Genomic DNA, 22412 nt, shown 5'->3' with positions numbered 1-22412 from the left:
TTCTTGAATCCTTAATAGAGCCAAATATTTGAGCAACTAACCCTTTCTAATCTCCACAATTTTTGAATTAAAACCTAGTACATAAACCAAAATAAAATTTAACCTTTAGGTTCACACCTAAGCGTTTAATCATGCCAAAATCAGCAACAAAACTTAATAACTTAATTTGTATAAATTACATTCGAACTAAACAAATCATAAAGCCCCAAATCTTACTAAAATTCTTGCCGAGATCATCTTAACTCTACTTGACAGCACGCTAACGACCTTTTAAACTCCTTCAAACTTTCAAATTCAACCTCCAAAATCACGATTGAAATGATAATTAAACACGTTATTTATTAGGTATTCAATATCCTCAACAAAACCATGAAAATCATTTAGATCTTATCCCAAAACTACGAACCTCACGACGGCGTTCGATAGAGGACAACGACTGGAAAAGAGGAGGACCAACAGTGAGCAGATCTAGCAACATAAAGGTCGAAGCGATGCAGTTGCAACTTGATGGAGGAAAGGATGTGGACGTCAGCGGTGCGGCTGCCGAAGTTCGTCGAAGGCTTTACTAAAGATCGTCTAGACGATAAGAGAAGATTCGTCTAGACGATGAAGGCTTTACTAAAGATCGTCTAGACGATGGGGTTCGAAGTCGAGGAGAGTCTACACGATGGAGGTGTTGCGGTACACGATTGGTGGCTAAAAGGTACACGATAGAGTAAAAAAGATGGGAAGGAGATGAATACGATGTATTACGTGGTTCAACCAAAGATAGCCTACATCCATGGAGAAGCTGATGATTTTCTATTCGGAGAGTTACAAAGGATTATTACATGGTAAGTCTGATAGCTTTCTTGATCACTATGTAATTTTCCACTCTCTTACTTGTACATGAAATTACAAAATGTATATAAAGACAACTTGCATGTAACTGATTACTAACAATCTTGAAGTTGTTTTCATTTATCTATAATAACAATTTTACATGTAACAAAATTATTCCAAACATATAATATATTGTGACTGTGAAATAAACGTTTTATTTTTTTTGTTCTTATCTATCTTATTGCTAGTGAGCTAGTGTGTTATAGTAATTATAATTCCACAATGCACATAATTCAAACAAATTGTGGATGCCTAAAAAATATTGTGGAGATTTGAATTTTGTCCTATAAAATTAATCATTTGAAGTTTATCCAAGTCCAACCATAAGTTAGAGCAAGCATCACAAAAGCAAAAAGTATTATAAGAAGACTATTTTTTCTTAAAGAAAATGTTTGGGAAGAGAAGCAATGGTCCAAATTTGCTTTCTAAAATTTCTCAATATATTGATTTTTTTAACGAAATAATTCATTAAACATTTCCTTCATCCCAATGGAGAATAATCTTGAATAATAACTCAAAATTGTTCTTAATTATAGATGCAAGCTTGCTTGTGTTAAAAAATTTGATTCGAAAAAATTGATCAATCCAATTCATAACTTGTGTTGGGTTAGGTTCAAATAAATGAAAATTTTATGAATTGAGTTGGTTCATGGGTTCACCTAATATAACTCAAACCAATCCGAACCAAATCGAACTTATTATTAACTGTAAAATATATTTTTGTTACTTATAACACGATTATTTATACATATATTGATTTTAATTTTATTTAATTTTAATATTTGTTTAATAGCTTATCCTTCAACCACTCTTAAAAATAGTTTCTTTACATTTTAGAAAGAAATTTTTATTATATAAATTGAAATTGAGTTGTTAATCTAAATTAGATTTTTACGTATTTACGTTTTGCTCTTTTTATAACAAAATTTTAAACAAATGACTCGACTAATCCGAACCAATTCAACCCAAATTTTTGATGGTTGGATTAGGTTGAGTTCATTTTGTAATAAGAATTATTCAGATGGAATAAATTTATAATGCGAATAATTGAGGTAGGTCTAAAAAAGTCATTCGACCCAACTTAACCTAAGCTACAAATATTCTACTTAAAACAACTCATTAAAATATAAAAAAATTATAGTACTTTTGTTTAAAAGAAAATAAAAAATAACCCATGGCCGCTACTAAGTTAGACCTTGATTCGCAAACACCATATTTACCCATAAAAGATATATGTATTTTTAAGAAACTTAGGAAGAAAATACTTAGATGCATTTGACTAATCATAATTTATCATGTATCATTTTTTTAAAAATATCATATGTTTGATCGTTTCTTTTGTGTGATTTAAATAAAGAAGGGTGCATCTTGAAATAAAATAAAATATAATTATTTTGTTATTACAATAATTTGCAAGATATTATATCATTAACACAAATATATATATCATGTCAAGTCAAGCATAATCCGATGTCTACTAATTATTATTTCAAAAGTGGATAGCTCATTATGTAAAAAGAATCTCAATGCTTTGTTGAAACTTTTAAAAAGATATCCACCGACCGTTATTAAATTGAAAAAAATATACGTTAACTAAATTTAGACTTAAGGATCCCAAAAAAAATTCTTTTATTGAGACAACATCAACAAGATAGAAATCGAATTTTCAACTTCGAGAGAGAATGTCAATTACATATCTATTTATTTATTTTTTTTTTTGAATAATTGCAATGGGTAGCATTGCAAATATAAATAAATCTACGAGCAATAGCTTTTTATCGCTCATTTTATCAACGATATGGTCGTTACTAGACGGGTATAAAAACGGAACGGAACGCAACAAACCGGAGAAAAAGAATAGAAAAAACGAATCAGTTTCACTCGTTCACTTGGCGCTTCTCTCTCGCTTTCATTTCCCGCTAACAACCAAGCTTCAACTTCAAACTCTTGCCTTCCCAAACCGGTACAGTTTCCCGCCATTTTTATCCAGAAGAAGATTCGTACAATCTCCTTTATGATGCAGGAATCATTTCCACCGGTCGATGACGATGGCGCTGGTGTTATCGGCTTCTTATCGTTCAGAGACCGCTCTCTTTCGAGGCGAAATCTCAAGCAGCATCAGGAACAAGGCAATGTGTCCTCTGATCGCCCTGTCACGCGTTCTCGATCAAACCTCGGCCGGTCCGATAGCCGCCTCTGGTTTGCGTTCAGTAGGAGGTCCTTCTTCGTTTGCGCTGGCTTCGCTTTGCTCTTGCTATTCATGGTTTCGTTTTATCTGGAGAGTTTGATGACTTCGGTGTTCTTGGAAAGGAGCGAGAAAGCTTGGTCGCGCGATTCAGAGTTGAAGCTCGGGATGACGCTTAAGTTCGTTCCGCAGAGGATTCCTCGGAAGTTTATTGAAGGTAATAAGGTTGATCGATCGCACTCGGAGGATCGTTTTGGTTTTCGGAAACCTAGGCTTGCTCTGGTGAGTGACTGAGTTTCGATTCTTTCCTACATTCTTAAGCTATGGTTTAATCACCCATTTCAAGGACAAATTCAAACTACTCTCACTGTTTGGTGTGGAACAATAGGTTACGTTTCTTAGTTTTTCGCTTTCTGAAATAAATTATTTATACGAATTTTAAATTAGAGTGATATTCATACCTCTAGTGCAACAATTTTCCCTTTGGAGTCCAGCAACGAGAATTGGAACGTTCATTTGATTAATGTACACTGTCTTAAGACTTCTAAGTAACTGTGAGATTGAGCTCTATGACATTATCGATGGTCTTGGTCTTTTAAATGACTGAGCCAGAAGTTACGAGCATCTATAGGCACAAGAACGTATGTCTTTTCGAGGTGATTAACACATCACTATAATGCAAAACAGGCTAACTGACGCTTCAAATTTGTAATCTCAAGGCAGATAGAAAACTATTGTTGTTGATTTCTACTGTAAAACATGACAAAATTGTTGTCAAAACTTTTAGATCCGAAGCCTTTTGAGTTCCAAGTGCTGCTTATAAAATACACACGAGTATACATTGAATATTAACTGATATAAATATTGTAAACATCTTTTTTGGCAGTAAAGTTGCGTTAAAAATGAGATCCTGTTTTTAGGATGCATAGTCATGACGTAAGACCTTTTAGGCATGAAAGAACATAATGTGAAAAACTTTAAATGGCAAGATAAGATACAGTTAATGGAAATGAACAGTGGATTCCAGTGTGAGCTTGCCGCACTATAACTACTGTGATCACATGCCAATAATATCATGTTATCATCAATTTGGAATCAGCATGTTTTGGCGCCTATAAATTTTGTAAGCTGACGAGATATCAGTGTATTGCTCTTGAATAACTCGTCACTTTCGACTTCTTGCTGATGATTAATTGCTTCCTCTTCAGGGATCATTATTTAGTTTCAAAATCCATAAGATTCCGTCATAGTTACTGAATATTCTTGGCTTGTAGAGCTTATTAGCCACTATCAATTCACCTGTCATTCTGAGTTTTAAGGTTGAACTCCATTCTTTTGGATGCAGAATCTTGGTTTTTTGGAGAAATTTGTTGTATTAATACTTAACAACTCTTTCTTCTCTGAATTTTTGGCCTATCAATGTGTTTACACGTTTTTAGGTGCCAGGATGCATATAACAGTATTTGTTAGTGAATGTTGCACCATCATGTGTAGACTCAATCATGCACGAGGGTCCGAAAATGCATGGATAATTCAGTAGCCTACACATGAAAGCTACTCTTTTTAAATGCGTAATGCATTGCAACAAATTAAGCTATCATAAATAAGCAAATTATTCCTAATTCTCTCTGTTTTTTTTTTTTTTTTTGCCTGAATTATCAGATATTGAGAAACATGGAGAAAGATTCACTATCCTTGTTGTTAATTACTGTAATGAAGAACATGAAGGAGCTTGGATATGCATTTGAGGTGAGATCTTTGACATTGCTTTTGTTACTGGTATGCTGATATAGCATAGGGTAAAAAGTCACACGATGCATGGTTCTCTAGGCATAGTCTGTGAGACATGGTAATGATGTGTCGTTGAAACCCTACATATTTGAAGGGAATTATTATCAGTCAGATTTTAAATGATTAACTCTTATGGAAAATGTCTCAGATTTTTGCAGTTGGCAATGGAGAAGCGCGTCAAATGTGGCAGGAACTTGGTCGGCTTGTTCTTTTAAGCCCAAAGCAGTTTGGCCATATCAATTGGTTACTGTGAGTGCATACATTTCTATACACACACATACATGTGTCGTGTATAAGTACATAAACCATAGACTTATACCTTTTCATTTCCTATTTGTACCAGCACAAGGTGATCTCCGTTAGTACTCAGATCTGCATGAATGGTTAACTTTTATCCTTGCAGTTTTGAAGGCATCATCGTCGATTCTTTTGAAGGGAAGGAGGCTATTACAAGGTTGGTTTACTTGATACTACATTTTCTAGAGGAAGTTTATAAGTGATGGAGTGTTCTCGCATGTGGAGCCATGGTATGTCATGTTTTTTCTGCTTATAGGTGGAAATAATCACTACTGCTCATCTTTAGGAAAACTTCTTAAATAATGTGGAATAATTATATTTACTCTATTTTGTACTTTTTTTAACAAACTAAGTAAAATATATTTAAAGAATAGGAGAATCAGGAATCCTCCAATTTAAAATACAGCAACTTAAAAGGAATGCCAAAAGTTTTAACCTTGTATATTATGAACTTACGATTAATGTTTACAAGCACAGAGTTATCTTGTTAATATTTTTTATAAAATTACTATCTAAAGATTTAATTTTTTTCCTTTTGGTAGTGCTGATCTTTTAAATCGAGAAATGGATGCAATGAGAATTTCATTTTGATGGAAGATGTTGAAATTAGAATGCTATAGCCTATAATAATGATAGCAAACTTGTTTGGAGAAACTTGATACAGAATTATGAATATCTGAATTCTTATGCATTTCCCTCGTGCTTGTTTGGAGGGACCCTTTCTTTAGTACTGTTGATGTATGGAAATATGGACTCCTCCCCCTTCCCCTCCCCCCCCTCTCGTATGGTATAAATAGCTAATAGCTTTTCACGTATGCAGCATTATGCTGGAACCTTTTTGTTCAATACCACTTATATGGATCATTCAGGATGATATCCTAGCCATGCGTCTTAAGATGTATAAGGACAGAGGCTGGGAGAATCTCGTTTCTCATTGGAGAAGTACTTTTAGCAGAGCTAGTGTTATTGTGTTTCCCAATTTTGCTCTTCCAGTAAGTTTATGAACTTACCTGTTTATATTATGTGGCTTTTAGACGCATGGTTGGCCTCACAATTGACGTTTCTCTTTCCCTCAACATTAGAAGAAAAAAACATTGACGTTTCTCTTAGAAACTGCTCATCTCTTATTCCATTTTCCATCAGATGTTATATAGTGCGCTTGATACTGGAAATTTTCATGTGATCCATGGTTCGCCTGTGGATGTTTGGACTGCTGAAATTTATAAGAAGACTCACTTCAAGTATGAAATTGGAAAGAAACTTGGATTTGATGTAGAAGATATCATAGTTCTTGTGGTTGGAAATTCTTTCTATAATGAGCTATCACCGGAATATGCTGTGGCTTTGAATCGCCTGGGACCTGTACTGACCAAATTGCCGAGGAAAAATCCTGGAATTTCGTTTAAATTTGTTTTCTTGTGTGGTAATTCCACCAACGGATGCAATGATGTTCTTCAGGTAGTCTTTTGTTATGCTTGCCATTTTTTTAGCTTTCTTTACGTGCCAATTTGCCTATGACTTCTATTTTCTTTCTTTCAAATGATATGACGTGTAACTATTGGACACGTCAAATTGAGAAAATGTTTATTAAGGTAAAGTTAGGTTTTATTTTCTATAAATTTTGTATAACTAGCAAATAGTTTCTTATTTCTTCTGCTCTAACACTTGCTGGGACATTCAAATCAAAGTTCTTTTTTAAAATTTTGTACTAAGCTTGACAGAGAAATTCCATCAGTAATTGGATTTTCAAATTTTCTGTTTTAGTTGTTGCGGTATCTTTTTAAACAGAGGCTATTCTTCGGGAAATTTGTATGGTGAATGTAAATTGAGGAGGCAGAATTTGATTACCTTAAGAAATAATGGACTGGTAGTTCCAGATAGCATATGGGATGAGCATTTGGAGAAACCACCTTCAAATTTTTATTCATGAATCATGATAGGGATTAAGTCGGTTCTGGTTTGGCAAGTGTTCCCGCATGCTTTTTTCCTTCCTCAGTTATCTCAAATTAAAAAATTTTCTCAGTTATTTCCTTGGTTCTGGCTTGGTAGTTCCAGATCACCTTCTGCATTTTTCTTGTGAATTCTTGTGATAGTGTATTATAAATTCAAGTAGTCCTTTGGAGTAATGATTGATCATTTAACTTATGTAGGAAACTGCTTCACGTTTAGGACTTCCTCGTGGTTATTTAAGCCACTATGGGTTTGATCAAGATGTAAATGGTATTTTGTACTTTGCCGATATTGTTCTATATGAATCTTCACAAAATGTACAAGATTTTCCTCCCTTGCTCATTCGGGCCATGACCTTTGAAGTCCCGATAGTGGCACCTGATTTGCCTATTATTAACCAATATGTAAGTTCATTCAAGTTCTCCTATACTCCGTTAACTACAGAACAGTATTCTAGTTTGCTTTGTTTCCATTTTACTTCTCTCCCAACTTCCTCCACTAGAAAGGAAAAATATAATAATAGTGTCTTGAAACGTGCAGGTTGTTGAGGGGTTCCATGGGTTACTTTTTCCCATATTCAGTTTGGATGCTTTGATAAGAGCTCTCACTGATCTTAGTTCAACTTCTGATGGAAGACTCACTAGAATTGCTAGCAATATTGCTTCATCTGGAAGATTACTTGCTAAAAATATTCTTGCTTCAGAGTGCATTACTGGATATGCAAATCTCTTGGAGGAAGTCCTCAATTTCCCATCAGACGTTATATGGCCAGGTTCCATTACCCAGCTTGCAGAAGCAGTGTGGGAATGGGATCTCTTTTGGAACGAATTAATGCAAGTATCTCCCAATGATCAACGCGATGAGAGTGTTAAAAAGAAATCTAGCATAGTGATTAAACTCGAAGAGGAGTTCTCTGACCTTGTTAGTCCCTTAAACATCTCCAGTCCTGGAAAGAGAATTTTGGTGCATGATATCCCAACTCAACAAGATTGGGATATTATTGGGGAAATAGAACGTACTGAAGAATATGATAGAGTGGAAATGGAGGAGGTATGTTGCTATTTTTCCGTTTTGACTTGTCTGCAATTTTTATGCCACTCACTTTCCTGAGAGCAAGGGCATATATGATTTCTTATGTAGCTTCAAGAAAGAACAGAAAGTATATTAGGTTCATGGGAACGAATATATCGTAGAGCACGGAAGTCTGAAAGGATGAAGCTTGAAAATGCGAAGGACGAGGAAGAGCTTGAAAGGGCAGGGCAGATAGTATGCATTTATGAGATATACAGTGGACCTGGAGCTTGGCCATTTTTGCATCATGGTGCTCTGTTTCGTGGACTTAGTCTTGTGAGCTTCTTCCGTCCAAAATTATCTGCTGATATTTTTCTGTTTGTTTTATTTTGTCTCTCTTTTCTTAGCTATTATCTTCTGTGTCATTCATGCGACAATGTATGATAGATTTTAGTCCATCAATCATCCTCTCTTGCTAGATCCTCAGTCTTGAATGTTGAACATATATAAGAAAGATTAAAATTTAGATGTTACGGATATGTCAACCTAGTTGTGATATCCCGTGCATCTATTGATCCCAACATCTAGTGACTTGTTTGGGGAAAAAAAGAGAAGAAGAATTAGATTGTGTCATCAAACCTAGGAGAAAGTAAAAGGGACAACAAGACAGCATTGCCACATATCCAGCCATTGCTTCCTTAAAAAACATCAAGTAGAAAGTTAAATTTAAACTTTGATTTTAATGGCATTAAACATTACACTCTTCATATTTGTCCCATTCTTAAAACTTTTTATGAACCAATTGGATATCCTACGAACTTGACTTGTTATACTCAAAGATGAATCATGAATGTATTCCTTGCTTTCAAGATGCTGATTTTTCATTGTTTACTGTTTGTAATTTACACTGTACCCTCCAGTCTACGATAGCACTGAGGTTGAAATCAGATGATGTCAATGCTCCCCAGCGGCTTCCCCTTTTGAAAAACAGATTCTATCAGGACATTCTCTGTGAGATTGGAGGAATGTTTGCTATAGCAAATAAGATTGATACAATCCACAGAAGACCCTGGATTGGTTTCCAATCGTGGCAAGCTGATGGGAGGAAGGTAATCCATTCTTGCTAACATTATTTCAAGCTTAGTTAGTTATATTATTGGATGGCTGCAAGGCTGTAAGAGATGTAAATGATGGATATCCATGACATTTTTGGAGGTTGAGGCTTAGATAAGGAATACTTTTACCCCATTTACTTAACGGCCGTCCATTCTATTAGGAATATATATATATATACACACACATATATATGTATATATCATCTTCTGTAAGCAATCTTAGGATATGTAATGAACGGGTTTTAAGCTGTATGCCAATATATCTATGCTGCTTAGGAGTCTGTTTTCATTTATTTACTTCTATTCTTCCAATTCATAACCAGTCCGTTAAAAAGCAGGTCTCGTTATCTAGAAAGGCTGGAAAGATTTTGGAAGAAGCAATTCAGGAGAATACTAGAGGAGAAGTTATTTACTTCTGGGCGTACATGGAAGTGGATTCTGGAGTCATAGACAGCGATGATGGTCCCTTTTGGTACACATGTGACGTCTTCAATCGGGGACATTGCTGGTATATCAGTTATTCAACATATTCTAGTGTAATAATATAGCTGTTTCATGTTCATAGATCAAGTCTTCCATGTTTTTGTTTTTTTAAACTGAAATAGTTCTCATTTAAGGGGTTTAAAAAGATGAAAAAACCCCAAAGAAATCGAAGGAGCTTACAACAAAACATTCCAATTGGCATAAATGTTCTAGTCATAGAACTTCAAATTCTCTATAAAGGTCTAAAAAATTCTTCTATTCCAGTTAAATAAAATTTGACCTTATACTTTTGTGTATTATATGATTGGAAATATAGAAAGTTGAATCGATCCCATGTACAGAGAGAGTTGAATTGATACTACATCAAGTCCCAAATCTGGTCATATATATATATATATATATATATTTATATTAGAACTTTTCATTAACGGATGCAATTTGAAGATGGTCTCACTTAAAATTACATCCATCCATCCATCCAGTTCTACATTTAAAGATGCCTTTAGGCGGATGTATGGTCTACCACCATCACATTCGGAAGCTCTTCCTCCAATGCCTGATGATGGCGGTCTCTGGTCTTCTCTGCACAGCTGGGTGATGCCTACCCCTACATTTTTGGAATTTATAGTGTTTTCCCGGTAAGCATATTATATTATATCAGACGTAGAACCCCATTTATCTCTTCTCAGAAGAAGAAAAAAAAAAAAAGAACGTATAACTCTCACATAGCCTCTAATTTTATTTTCTTCAAATTTCCCCACCCTGAGCACTGTTACAATGGGATGTAGTTTTGGCTTGAATAATGACCGAAGTGTTCGTATTTGAGCGTCTGCAGGATGTTTGTTGATTCAATAGATGCCGTGAACGGGAAGCTTGGCAATGTCAGCGAATGTTTGCTGGCTTCCTCAGGGCTGGAGGTAAGTATCCTATTTCTATCCTTGAGGAGATTACTTCTATGGTGCAGTTTGAGGTGTGAGTTTGGGACCCCCCCGCCGCATTTTGTAAGATCGCTAAAACTAGTTTTTATCATAGATTTCGGACGAGATCGACCATCAAGATTTAGTTAAAAATTTAGGTATTGGCCCTACATCTTGAAGAGATTAAACGACGGGATTTTAGTAATTTTTCCAAATATTAGATAATCTATGCAAGTCTTATACCAAATCTTATATATTTTCAAATTTTCTCCAAATTTGGTTATTTTTACGGAATATTATATTTATGAATTTCTAAATTTTCAAATGAATTTACCAATTAGATTTTTTGGACGATTGCATTTTGATTTTTAAATTTTGAGAAAGATTAAATTTTGCAAAAAAAAAAAAGTAAGGTATAAAATCTTGGTATTAACCTGCTCGAGAATTCACCGATCTCGGTGTTAATCTGCTCGAGATTCATACTAAGATTTTATGTATTTTTCATGTTTTGTTTTTTTTTTTGAAAAATTTAATCTTTCCAAAAATCAAAAAATCTAAAAAATGTATTTGGATAATTGGTGGATTGATATGGAAATTACAAAATTGGCTAAAGATTAAAAAGTCACGTAAAATTTTGATATAATATTTGATAATTATAATCGGTTTTGGAAAAAAAAATTTGAAAATATATAGGATTTGATATAAGATGCAGGAAGATGACATAATATTTTGGAAAAATTACTAGAATTTCGGTGTAATCTCTTCGAAATATACCGAGAAAGGCCCAAAAGAGTTGATAAGTTAGAAAAAGCTAATTTTTTAAACTAAATCTCGGTGCAAGATCGATCGAGAAAAGCTACTTGAACTAATTTTTAAGAAAGGTGCTAGTTTTGTAAAGTGAAAATGTAAAGGTGTTATTTATGACAATTCTTCCACTAACTTCCATTCTAAACTTAAATTTTTTTTTTTAACAATTTTACCATTTAAAATAATCACCTCTTAAGCTTTTAAACTTTAAAAAATGTCTAATAAAGATACTTTACCTTCTCTTTGTGTCTAATAGGTTTTTATTCAAATTTGTATGTACACTTTTTTTTTAAAAAAAATTATGTATCCTCTAATCATAAAATGGGATTAACATGACAAAAATTCAGCTTTATATCTAATAAACTCAATTATCAATTCATTCTTTTTTTTAAAAATATATATATCAAGAACCTATTAGATACAAAATTAAAGGTTTAGAAACTTACCAACACTAGAAAGTTTAAAGATGAAATAGGCACAATCCATAAATTATAGTTTACACTTAGGTCATTTTTACCCCACTGAAAACGTAATAGATCAATGAGAGTAAAAAATAAGAGACCCCATTTGATTACTTTTGGTATTGTTTACTTGTGTTTTGCATTTTTACTCACATGGATCTGATTGATGAATTAGATTGATTTTTATTGCATTTACTTAAAATTATGAATTTTGTCAAATCCATAATGAAATAATGTAATCTGATTGATGAATAAAGAGTCCTCAACTCAATTGTGCTTGAGAATTCCATCTCATCGTTATCATTACTGTTATGACTATCATTATTATTATTGTTATAGTTGAAAAATTATTAATTTTGATATTGACCCTTAAAGGTAGAGGTAATGGGAACAATAAATTTGACAAAATTCATAATTTTAAGTAAATGCAATAAAAATCAATCTAATTATATTTGCCATTCAAGTTAAAAAGAAGTTTCACTTTTATCTAAATTTTTAAATAAACCTTTTTAAAAGACAGATGGGGTTTAAAAAACACTTGAAAAATTTAGAATTCTGAGCTTGCAGTTGCGTCCTTTTGTTTTAATCGGCAGAGAAGGCAGTGTTATTGCCGGGTGTTGGGAATCCTGATAAATGTGTGGGCGTACCATAGTGGGCGGAGAATGGTTTACTTAAATCCACGTTCAGGTTCACTTCAAGAGCAGCATCCACTTGAAGAACGTCAGGCCTTCATGTGGTCTAAATTCTTCAACATCACATTGTTGAAAGCCATGGATGCAGATTTGGCTGAAGCTGCCGACGATGACGATCCCCTGAGACACAAGTCATGGCTATGGCCATTAACAGGAGAGGTATTTTGGGAAGGAATTTATGAAAGGGAAGAGAAAAAAAGGTAAAAGGGGAAGAATGTCCACAGAGAAAAATTTAGTAGACAACATCCTTAATCATCAACACAAGCAAAAGCCAGTTGGAGAATGGGAGACGCAACTAAATAATCTCTTGCAGTAAAATGGTCAGTTTTTGTTCGGGCTATCTTCAATTCAACTCTTTTCTTTTCTTAATTTACTTATCGTAAATTGACGAGATATTTGGTTATCTTGTTTCTAAGGGTTTGTTGCAGATCGTAGATAGAGGAATATGTTGTGAATATGAATGAGTTGATCGAAAGTTGCTTGGCAGAAGAATCGTCAATTCAAGTACGTTACTTTCTTTCAACCTCTTTTCCATAATTCGTCGACTCTGACAAAGTAGCAATCAGCAATTAGCAATTACATGTATTCTTTGGACGATGTATATAATATCTGTAATCGACATTTTTTGCATCCAATTTAGAATCTGAAACTTAATGAAGGATACACAAACATCTAGATTTTTCTATACCCAGTCTTACGAGAATTTATGAGAGGATAATGGTTCTGGCTTGCTGCATGTCCTTTAAAAAATCTCTCTAGGTTTTATCAAAATTATTTCTATTGTAAGTTATTTTCAAGTTCGTTTTTTTAACCAAAATTACTATAATATATTAACTTAAAAGAAAAACCGAATAAGCGTGTTTAAAAAGAACTAAGAAATTTGTAGAGAAAGACTAGTATTTAATCCCAAAATTCCACCGAACAATTATTAAAAAAAAAAAAAAACATTTTTTTTAGGTATCTGGGAATTTTTTGTTTTAAATATAAATATTAAATTCTAATTGCCATGGTTTAACACTAGAATATTTTCCCTTAAAAAAACAATAGAATATTTCTATTGATTGACAGAGTTTGTTTGATAACTATATTTAGTTTAAGTTTTTGAAAAATAGAATAATAGAACTTATTTGTGTTTTTCTTGTAAAATTAGGTAGAAAGGAAATGTTAGAAAGAAAAATGTAATGCGAGTAATTACATGAATTTACATGTTGAAGTGAGAATGTAGATTTGAATGTATCAAATGACAAATAAACTTTGTTATGTTTCTTTTCGATTTGTTCCTTTATCATTAGTTTCTTGTAACCATCAAGCAAGAGTTAATGCAATTTTTACATCGATATTTGGCAATACTTGAAGCCTTTTGGATCGATTTTTTAAATGTTTAAAACATTTTTTTTAACTCGAAAACACTTTTTTAAAACTTAATTTTTAAGTTTATAAAAATTAAACTAAAAATTAAGATTCCATTTGATAATCATTTATGTCTCGTTTGATGATCATTTTGTTTTTTTGTATTTGAAAATTAAGTCTATATTATTCACATTTTTTTTACCATGATTTGCATCTTTAAAGTACAATGATTGAATTCTTAGTTAAATTTCAAAAACAAAAATAACTTTTAAAAAGGTACTTTTTTTAATTCGTAAAATTTAGCTTAATTTTTTATATCATTGTTGAAAAGTAGATAATAAAGGAATAAATTTAGAGGTGAAAGTAGTGTTCATAGGTTTCATTTAAAAAAAATTAAAAACAAAAAATAAAATGGTTATCAAACAATATCTAAATAATTATCAAATGAATTAACGAAAGCAATGATATTTTAGATTGGATTAAATATTTAGATATCAAAACAAGATAAAAGGGTATAGAAAGTTCAAGGAAAAATCAGATTTAAACTTATAAACAATAACGTTACGAATAAACTCCAGTGTTATCAAATTATTCTCGATGTTGTGTGACGAATCACAGTGGTGATCGTGCAACAGTATTAAATCCATTTTATTTCTTGGTCTTTATTGACACTACTCTTATTAATTTTCCATATGTTATATTTTTCAGAATAGATTAAATTAAAATACTATACAATCTAGACAATGCTTGCAATGCAAACATATCTTCATTCAATTTTCATCTGGGCAAGCTTCAAGAAATTGTCTTATTTTGGTTCTTTCTTCGGCCGTGAGTTCTGGTTCATCTCCAGTTAACCTTCCCCGAAGAATTGCTCTATCACTACCTGGATCCTCATCTTCAACAACCTAAACACGAAAAGAAAATGAAAATATTTATTTATTATTAATTGAGAAATCAAGTTGGTATTATTTCATTTATAAGACTGAAATTATCTAATTGTTACTTCAATGAAATTATTAACGTGGCCATCTAGGTTGGGTGGAGTGATTGGCTCGTTTTCATTGCACGTCCATATACCATCAATAATATACTTGTATTCATATCGTCCTTCCTGTTATATCAAAACCAAACAAATCCCATCATAATTCTTAAATTCACACTAGATTTATTTTTGTTGAAAAGGAATAACACGTAACACGTAACACGTAACACTAATTACAAATTCCAACTTATGTTGTATCATAAATTTTCAAATTAGAGCAATGAAATAATTAATTATAATTGTCATACCGCCAGCTCCCTATTGAGAATCCACGCACCTCGTGCCTCGTCGAATTTTAATGGAATCCTCTGGAAGAAAAGTTCCACAGATAAAACAATAAATACAACTTGTCGATAATTCTAAAATTCATAAGTATGCACAAACTAAACATTTTTGGTCTCTAATTAATTAGATTGCGCAATCGAGCAAAGCAACAGAAAGGAGATATTGAATCGTTCAGCTTATTTTTAATAATGATTCTAAACTATTTCTATTTCAGTATTTCAGCATTAATACACAATCGCAATCAACATTCTACTACCATCACATTCTAACCGAAGACGGCACATCTTTTGATCTTAGAAGACTTTAACAATTTTTAGTTCTTTTGCTTCAGAATTATCATGCATTTTGCATTTTGCAAAGAGACAGTACAGTTAAGGACAAAAGGTTCGAAAGTTGAACCTATTCCAATACAATTAGGTCATGTTGACTGCAAATAAACTGTATTGACAAGCCAACTTATTGACCAGTAATGCTTACTAATATCATAATCTATAGGATACTAGAACAAAGATGAACCTTAACTACAATGATTACAAAAGAAAAAGTGATTTATGTGAGCCTGTTTTATAATTATTTGGTTTTTGAAAATTGTACTTGCTTTTTGCACATTTTCTTGTCATGGTTTATATATTTACCTAATGAAACTTTTGAATTCATAGCCTAATTTAAAAAACAATAACTAGTTGGAGCTTTTTTTTTGCAAAGGAACTAGTTGGAACTTGAGAGTAGGGTTTATAAGCTTACCAAATTATCAAAATAACTCTACAATTTCATACCATCCACAGACAAAAATGTCGAAAGATGGTTCAAATTCTTTGTAGGATATAAACAGGTTCTGAACTACAACATCTATCGACCAACGGCATGAAAAGAAAAGTTCCATTAAAAATCAGCACTGATATTTTCTATCTTATCTAGAGCTTTAAAGGATTAAAGAATTAAAACCTAAAATTTAAAAAACTCATCAAGCTTCCAAGTACTTGTCAGAGTTACATGTAGTTATTGACAAATGAAAATCATCTAGGTTCTATTCTACATTTCATTTCTCCAATAAAATTTATTTTCTTTCCCGAGGAAATCATAATGCCAACTACTTCCTGCCACAAATGCATACTTAGGGACTATTAAGGGCATCCAAATATCTATTGATCGATTAAAGAAAAGTATCAGAGAGAAATCCGAATTTTTTGAAAACCATTAGAAAGAAAAGTATCAGAGGACATGTGTTACACGTATACTATTTTCCAAAACTAAATCAAACATTCAAGGAAGTGATAAACATAAAGAAGATTATTCGGAAAGAAAGAAAGAAAGTTATTACCTGGCCCCATCCAATATCAAGTCCAGATACTTCTACAGTTGAGCATTGATCATCTTCCCATGATAAAGTGACAGGCTTCTTTTTAAATCCTGAAAGCTTCAAGTAGAATACACCGGGGAATCACTTTTGTAACACAATAAAGCAAGAAGATAAAATATGACGTCAGCCTTTCTCAGACTTCATGTTGCAATGGATTTACATACATGCATGCATATATATATATGTGTGTGTATATATACACTTCATAATTCATAAATCATAAATCATCTCCAGTTTATTTCGGTGCTGCCTGTTGCGGTAACCACAACTATACCAGTATCACGTTAAACCAATAAACCTAGAAGGCAGAAGTCATAACTTGCAAGGAATAAAACTTAAGTTCATAATCAGCCTCTTCCCTTCACTACTGTAAAACCCGAGCTACTTCACAGTAACTGATCTCCTCAGACCTCTTAGATGGGGAAAAAATTAACAGAAATTGATAACTCCTCTCCTTGTTTGTGTAGGTTTTCAATTGAACCAATTAACGCGCCCCCATGGCTTAATTAATATGTTGAAAAATATGTCAAAATTAAAATTACAGGACAAGTTACATAGTCAGCCAAAGAACTAACCACCGAGCTCAATTAGAAAAGCAATGCATCTTAAGATTCGGGATAAAAATAACCCAAGGGACCAAAACAATTATTTAAATAAATCATAAAATATAAATACTTACAATGTCAGCAGTTGCACTTTTAATAGCATTTATCTTTGGGAAGCATGAGCGTTTGCTCTGCAAGAAAGCAAATCCAAGCACATTCAGCAACATTAGAAATTTAGGAGCCTATAGTTTGAGATCAATACACTTCCTCCTAGCATTCTAAGTCACAAGTCATGACAGATTAAATAAACTATTGCATTCACTACTCTGTAATGAATGAGAACGGGAGGATGTTATCGCATCATAACATTTTTATCTGCTGCGGACAAGGAAAAAGGACTATCAAAGTATTTGGGATTAGGATGCTACAAAAATGTTTTGTTCAGTTATCCTTATCATGATATAGTACAATATTAAAAAATTAGGACTTGTAAAAAATAAGAAACTAGTTGACACTTTGGTTGATACAATTAAGAAACTAGTTGACACTTTGGTTGATACAATTATTAAACAAAAAGGTTTATCAGGTCCAAACTAAATTAGGTTGTATATTTAGTTTAGATTGTATTTGGCTCCTTTTGTAAGGTGTGTTTTATGCCCCTTTTGAAATCTTTTATTTTCTCAATCGGAGCTCCGTTTTCTGATTAAAAAATGCAATCTTTTTATATAACAAAAAAATATGTAATTTTATAATGTATAGTGTTTCTGAACTCCTATTTTTCTAATTCAAATAGATAATAATACTATAATAGGAACACGCAGAGTTAATCTAACCAACAGAAGTTTTTCACACTTCTGCACTAAACGAGTATAATGGGTGTTACCAGCAGTAATTCTAGAGCCTCATTGAGTTTGTAGCCTTGAACCCAGTACATATACGCCATCTGTAGTTCATAAGATATTTCAAAAGTTGGCAAGAAGTTAATCGACATAATTTATTTCAAGCTTTAAGGCGTATCCAGTTACACGGCAGAATACATCCTTAGGAATTTAAAGAAAAAATGTCGAAATATCAGACAATAGCCAAAATATTAACATGACGAACCAAATAGGGGATGAAAGAATCAAGCGAAAAACTAAAGACAAAAATAACTGCACAAGTACGTTTATCTACACAAAAAAGAAAAAACTTAAGTGAAGCGAGGTATGGGACAGCAACAAAAATCAGGACCACCTTTTTCAGGAGATATCTCTATCTTCCGTGCACTATTATACTCGGTTAAAATTCATTATATTCCAAACAAATTATTTGTACAGTAGTGAAATTTATTTTTTAGAAGCAAGCTTATACACATACCGCAACAGCAGGAGCCCTTCCAAGTCCAGCAGTGCAGTGTATGTAAGTCACTCCACCATTTCGATTTATGGCTTTATGTAATTTGCTTACAACGGCTGGTAATCTTAGCCGTAGGTCGAATGCATCAAAATCCCTGTTGCATCAAACCTTAGCTGGCCATTGTAGAAAGTAAAATCCCCACATGCTTAAGAATGTAATCATGTATGCATGCTCATGTTTGCATCTGGTGCAGTGTAAATAATTTTGCTTGGCATAATAAGGTAGAAACGGTTAAAAAGCCGAGTCTAACTAAAGATATCAATTCTCCACAAGTGTACTAAGTAGATCAGATTTTAATATTTCTTTCATTTAACCAAGATAATATTCAAGTCAAAGCGTTTGATGAAATGATATAAGAAAATTTTTCAGGCTAGATGAGGAATTGATTTGAACTTTGTGATAAGTTAATTGGAAACACACACTAGAAATTGCTTCACAGAGGAGATCGAGGATCAAACAATAAATACCTTAGGGGCCGTTTGGATTGAGGTTTTCTCAATGTCCAGGAATTAAGGATGTCTGGAAATTATATGTCTGGGAATAAAATTACTGGGAATCAAGGATGATTATGTTTGGTTGTGCATAGGAAAACAATGTCTGGAAATAGTATGTGTGGGAATAGTATGTGAGAATTAAAAAAAAAAAAATGAGATTGTGAAAACAAGTCCAAACGATCGTTTACAAAATACTATACGATCACTTAAATTATCTACACGATCGCTGAGTAACAAAATGCTATATGATCGCCTACCCAATGCTATACGATCGCTTACCAAATGCTACACGATCGCTTAGCTTTGCTACACGATCGCTGAGTAACAAAATGCTATACGATCGCCTACCCAATGCTATACGATCGCTTACCAAATGCTACACGATCACTTGGGTTTGCTACACGATCGCTGAGTAACAAAATGCTATAGGATCGCCTACTCAATGCTATACGATCGTCTACCAAATGCTATACGATCGCTTACCAAATGCTACATGATCGCTGAGCTCAGCTACACGATCGCTTAGTTTTGTTACACGATAGCTGAGTAACAAAATGCTATACGATCGCCTACCAAATGTTATACGATCACTTACCAAATGCTACACGATCGCTTACCAAATGTTACACGGTCGCTGAGTAACAAAATACTATATACGATTTCACGGCTGGAAAGAAGCAAAATCGTGGTAGGAAGCGGAAGAAGAAATGAAGACCCACACTTCTCAATGGGTATGCAATTCCTTCATTTGTGTGGGTAAAAGATACCTAGGAATTGCCTTTTCTAAGATAAATAAACAAATCCCACCAACCAAACATGGACTTTGTAAACCCATTCCCATTCCCACCCTCTTTTCCCTCCAACCAAACGGCCCCTTAAAGAGTATAGGTATATGGTGGTAAATGGGGAAACAGGAAGTATATGAAAATCTTGTTTCCTCCAACATGTAAGGTGAAAAAAAATTCACATATAATTAATCTACAGTTAAAATTATCAGACTAATGGTTGGTAGTCTCCAAATATACAAATATAACTGCCTGTTGCTGTACTTAACCTTTTCAAATGTATCAACATGATGTTGCATCATACTCTAGTCTTATCGAGGAAGTGTTCACAATTGCAGTTATATGCTTTACAGATTTATAGCTTTCCATCGAATCACAGTACATGATAGGTCAAGATAACAAACACCTACTGACCTTATCTGAGCTCGCAAATGTTCAATATCATCAAACGTCTTTGTATATGCTATTATAGCACCAATGTCAACCCCAAAATATCTTTCCAGTACAGTGAAGGAATTCAGCAGTTTTCACTTTATTGATGAAACTCTACTTTTGTGAGAGATTGGAATTTCTCAAATATTAATTATTTAGTAACAAAATAAGAAAAGAAAAAGAGTAAATGAGTCAATGAAATTTTATTACGTGAAACATTAAGGAAAATATTTACAGAAATGAAATTTGGATACTCCAAATCTGGATCTTGCTGCAAGCAGAAAACTGTTTTTACTCCAATGCTGCGGAGCTTGTCAACATCCTCTGGAGTCTGAGATTTTTCGGATTAGAATGAGATTGTAAGGGAGTTAGTGCATAAAAACGCACAAAATGAAAAATGTCAAAAACAATTATCACCTGTAGGCATGATCCTACAATTAAATCTGGACGAATGAAGTTGTAGTTCATTCCCAGCTCATGTCTATATGTCAATACTGTACCATAAAGATCAAAAAGGGAATCAGATTAGATAACTAATGAAAAAGGACTTGGCAAGAAGCTCTAGCTTTATGGTCACAGAAACTGGCAGATTAGATCCATTATCCAATCAACCAGCAAACATTCACATCTCTGAATTCAAATTTTTAGCAGAACATAATAGAAAATTCAATTTTCTTCTCTAAATGGCAATAAATTTCTAGTTACTTTCTCACTAAACGATTTCTGAAATCTGAATAAATTTATTTATTAAATATTCACAGCATCGCAGTTATTTCCCAGTTCAAAGTGGAGTCGTAAGATGATGGCTCTTACCAGCACCCATAGCTTCTGTCATGTTATGGCTATATATTTCGGATTTTTCCTCCTTTTCCTCGGCATCATCCACTTCTGCGCCACTCATTTCAGCACTTGATGTAGAGCCAGACGCTGCCTATAGACAACAAGTAATCATTTCAAACATTTATTGTTTATAACAACCAGTGACCTAAAGCCACCAAAACTACAGATGACTGAACACTGAAAAGACTTTCTACATTCCAAAATTGAGATATGATACAAACATATAAAAATTCACAACTATGCTAAGCCTCAAACATAGCTAAAATTTCAATCGGCAAACTGATTGGAGAAAGCAATCATTCACACAAAACTAACAAATTGATCGTAATAAAACAATCTTTCATGAATTCTCATAATCACAAGTCCTCAATAGCTACCTTCACGGTAGAACGTCGATGTAGATCGGTAAAGTTCCTTATCACCTGTATCAATCGAAACAATTTGTTTAACGTTCGACGCAAAGAACACAGTGAGACTGAATATAAAGTGCAAAAAATATAATGTGGCGCGAACGAGAGTACCAGGTTACAGAGCTGGAATTCAGGCTTTCTTTGTCGGCATTTGAAGCTCCGGAACGGAAAAGAAGATGATCTGAAATTCAGAGAGGAAAGAAGATTGTAAGAAAAGATTTGAATGAATCGAAAGGAGGAGATGATGATTTCAGTTTCATAACTGACATTGAAAGGTTTTGAAGACAGTTCATGGCCGAATTGCGATCTTTCGCCGGTGCACGATGAAGCAAATTGGCAGAGCTATACTGCACGGATTGAAACTTTGAAATTCGATCAATGCCTTCGTTCACTTTAAGTAGTAACACAGCATAGTTTCGATCACGTTCTTGTGAATCCCAGAGGATATGCCTTCCCGTGATTGATATTCTTCCCCAACTCGGATCTTTCCTTTGAGTTGATATTTATATGATGTTTAAATTAAAATGGCAATTTATATTTATTTCGGTTTTTTTTTTGGTAAAATCGAATTTAATTTTTTTCAATGGTACAAGAACGGGTAGCATTTTTCTTTAATGGTTAAAAAAACAGTTCATGAGGTTGGGGTTGATGCTCTAAATCTCGTAAGATTCCGTAGTTTGTAATTATATTGTACAAACATTTTATTTATTTAATAAAATATGAAATGTTTTATTTGACATTTAGTAGCATTAAACCCACAAACTAATAAACTAACATCCAAGGTTATCATCGGTAACTTAAATATATATGTAGAGACATACAAGTGGATCATGTTTAAGTGATAACCTAAATGATTTGTAGTAGATGGATAAGGCTGCCTGGT

General features: G+C 33.3%; 2 protein-coding genes across 4 annotated transcripts; one reads left to right on the top strand and one right to left on the bottom strand.

Moving 5' to 3' along the window:
- The first annotated feature begins 2748 nt into the window (after nt 1-2748).
- On the top strand, nt 2749-13276 carry LOC120081305 (uncharacterized). 3 transcript variants are annotated; one of them, XM_090315505.1, is made up of 15 exons: nt 2749-3349; nt 4730-4816; nt 5007-5107; nt 5262-5312; nt 5976-6147; nt 6299-6613; nt 7306-7509; nt 7646-8155; nt 8246-8452; nt 9037-9225; nt 9570-9739; nt 10197-10352; nt 10550-10631; nt 12498-12911; nt 13008-13276. In XM_090315505.1, the coding sequence occupies exons 1-14, from the start codon at nt 2897-2899 to the stop codon at nt 12549-12551; spliced, it is 2751 nt and encodes a 916-aa protein (XP_090171631.1). In that variant the 5' UTR covers nt 2749-2896; the 3' UTR covers nt 12552-12911; nt 13008-13276. The 3 variants fall into 3 exon arrangements, with proteins under 3 accessions (XP_090171631.1, XP_038891991.1, XP_038891990.1); XM_039036063.2 differs by having other exon boundaries at nt 12493-12911; nt 13020-13276; XM_039036062.2 differs by having other exon boundaries at nt 12493-12911.
- Nucleotides 13277-14463: 1187 nt separating this feature from the next.
- SEX4 (dual specificity protein phosphatase (DsPTP1) family protein) lies at nt 14464-22074 on the bottom strand. The gene is made up of 14 exons (XM_039037270.2): nt 21797-22074; nt 21641-21710; nt 21497-21541; nt 21093-21210; nt 20697-20773; nt 20534-20610; nt 20262-20342; nt 18530-18662; nt 18057-18116; nt 17308-17364; nt 16590-16685; nt 15232-15291; nt 14945-15052; nt 14464-14846 (listed from the first exon to the last, which is right to left on the bottom strand). The coding sequence occupies exons 1-14, from the start codon at nt 21820-21822 to the stop codon at nt 14712-14714; spliced, it is 1143 nt and encodes a 380-aa protein (XP_038893198.1). The 5' UTR covers nt 21823-22074; the 3' UTR covers nt 14464-14711.
- Between the last annotated feature and the right edge of the window lie 338 nt (nt 22075-22412).

Source organism: Benincasa hispida, chromosome 7, assembly GCF_027475165.1.
Source record: "Benincasa hispida cultivar pf3 chromosome 7, pf3_genome.v1.1, whole genome shotgun sequence".
NCBI lineage: Eukaryota > Viridiplantae > Streptophyta > Magnoliopsida > Cucurbitales > Cucurbitaceae > Benincasa > Benincasa hispida.
This window is presented reverse-complemented; position numbering and strand designations above follow the sequence as displayed.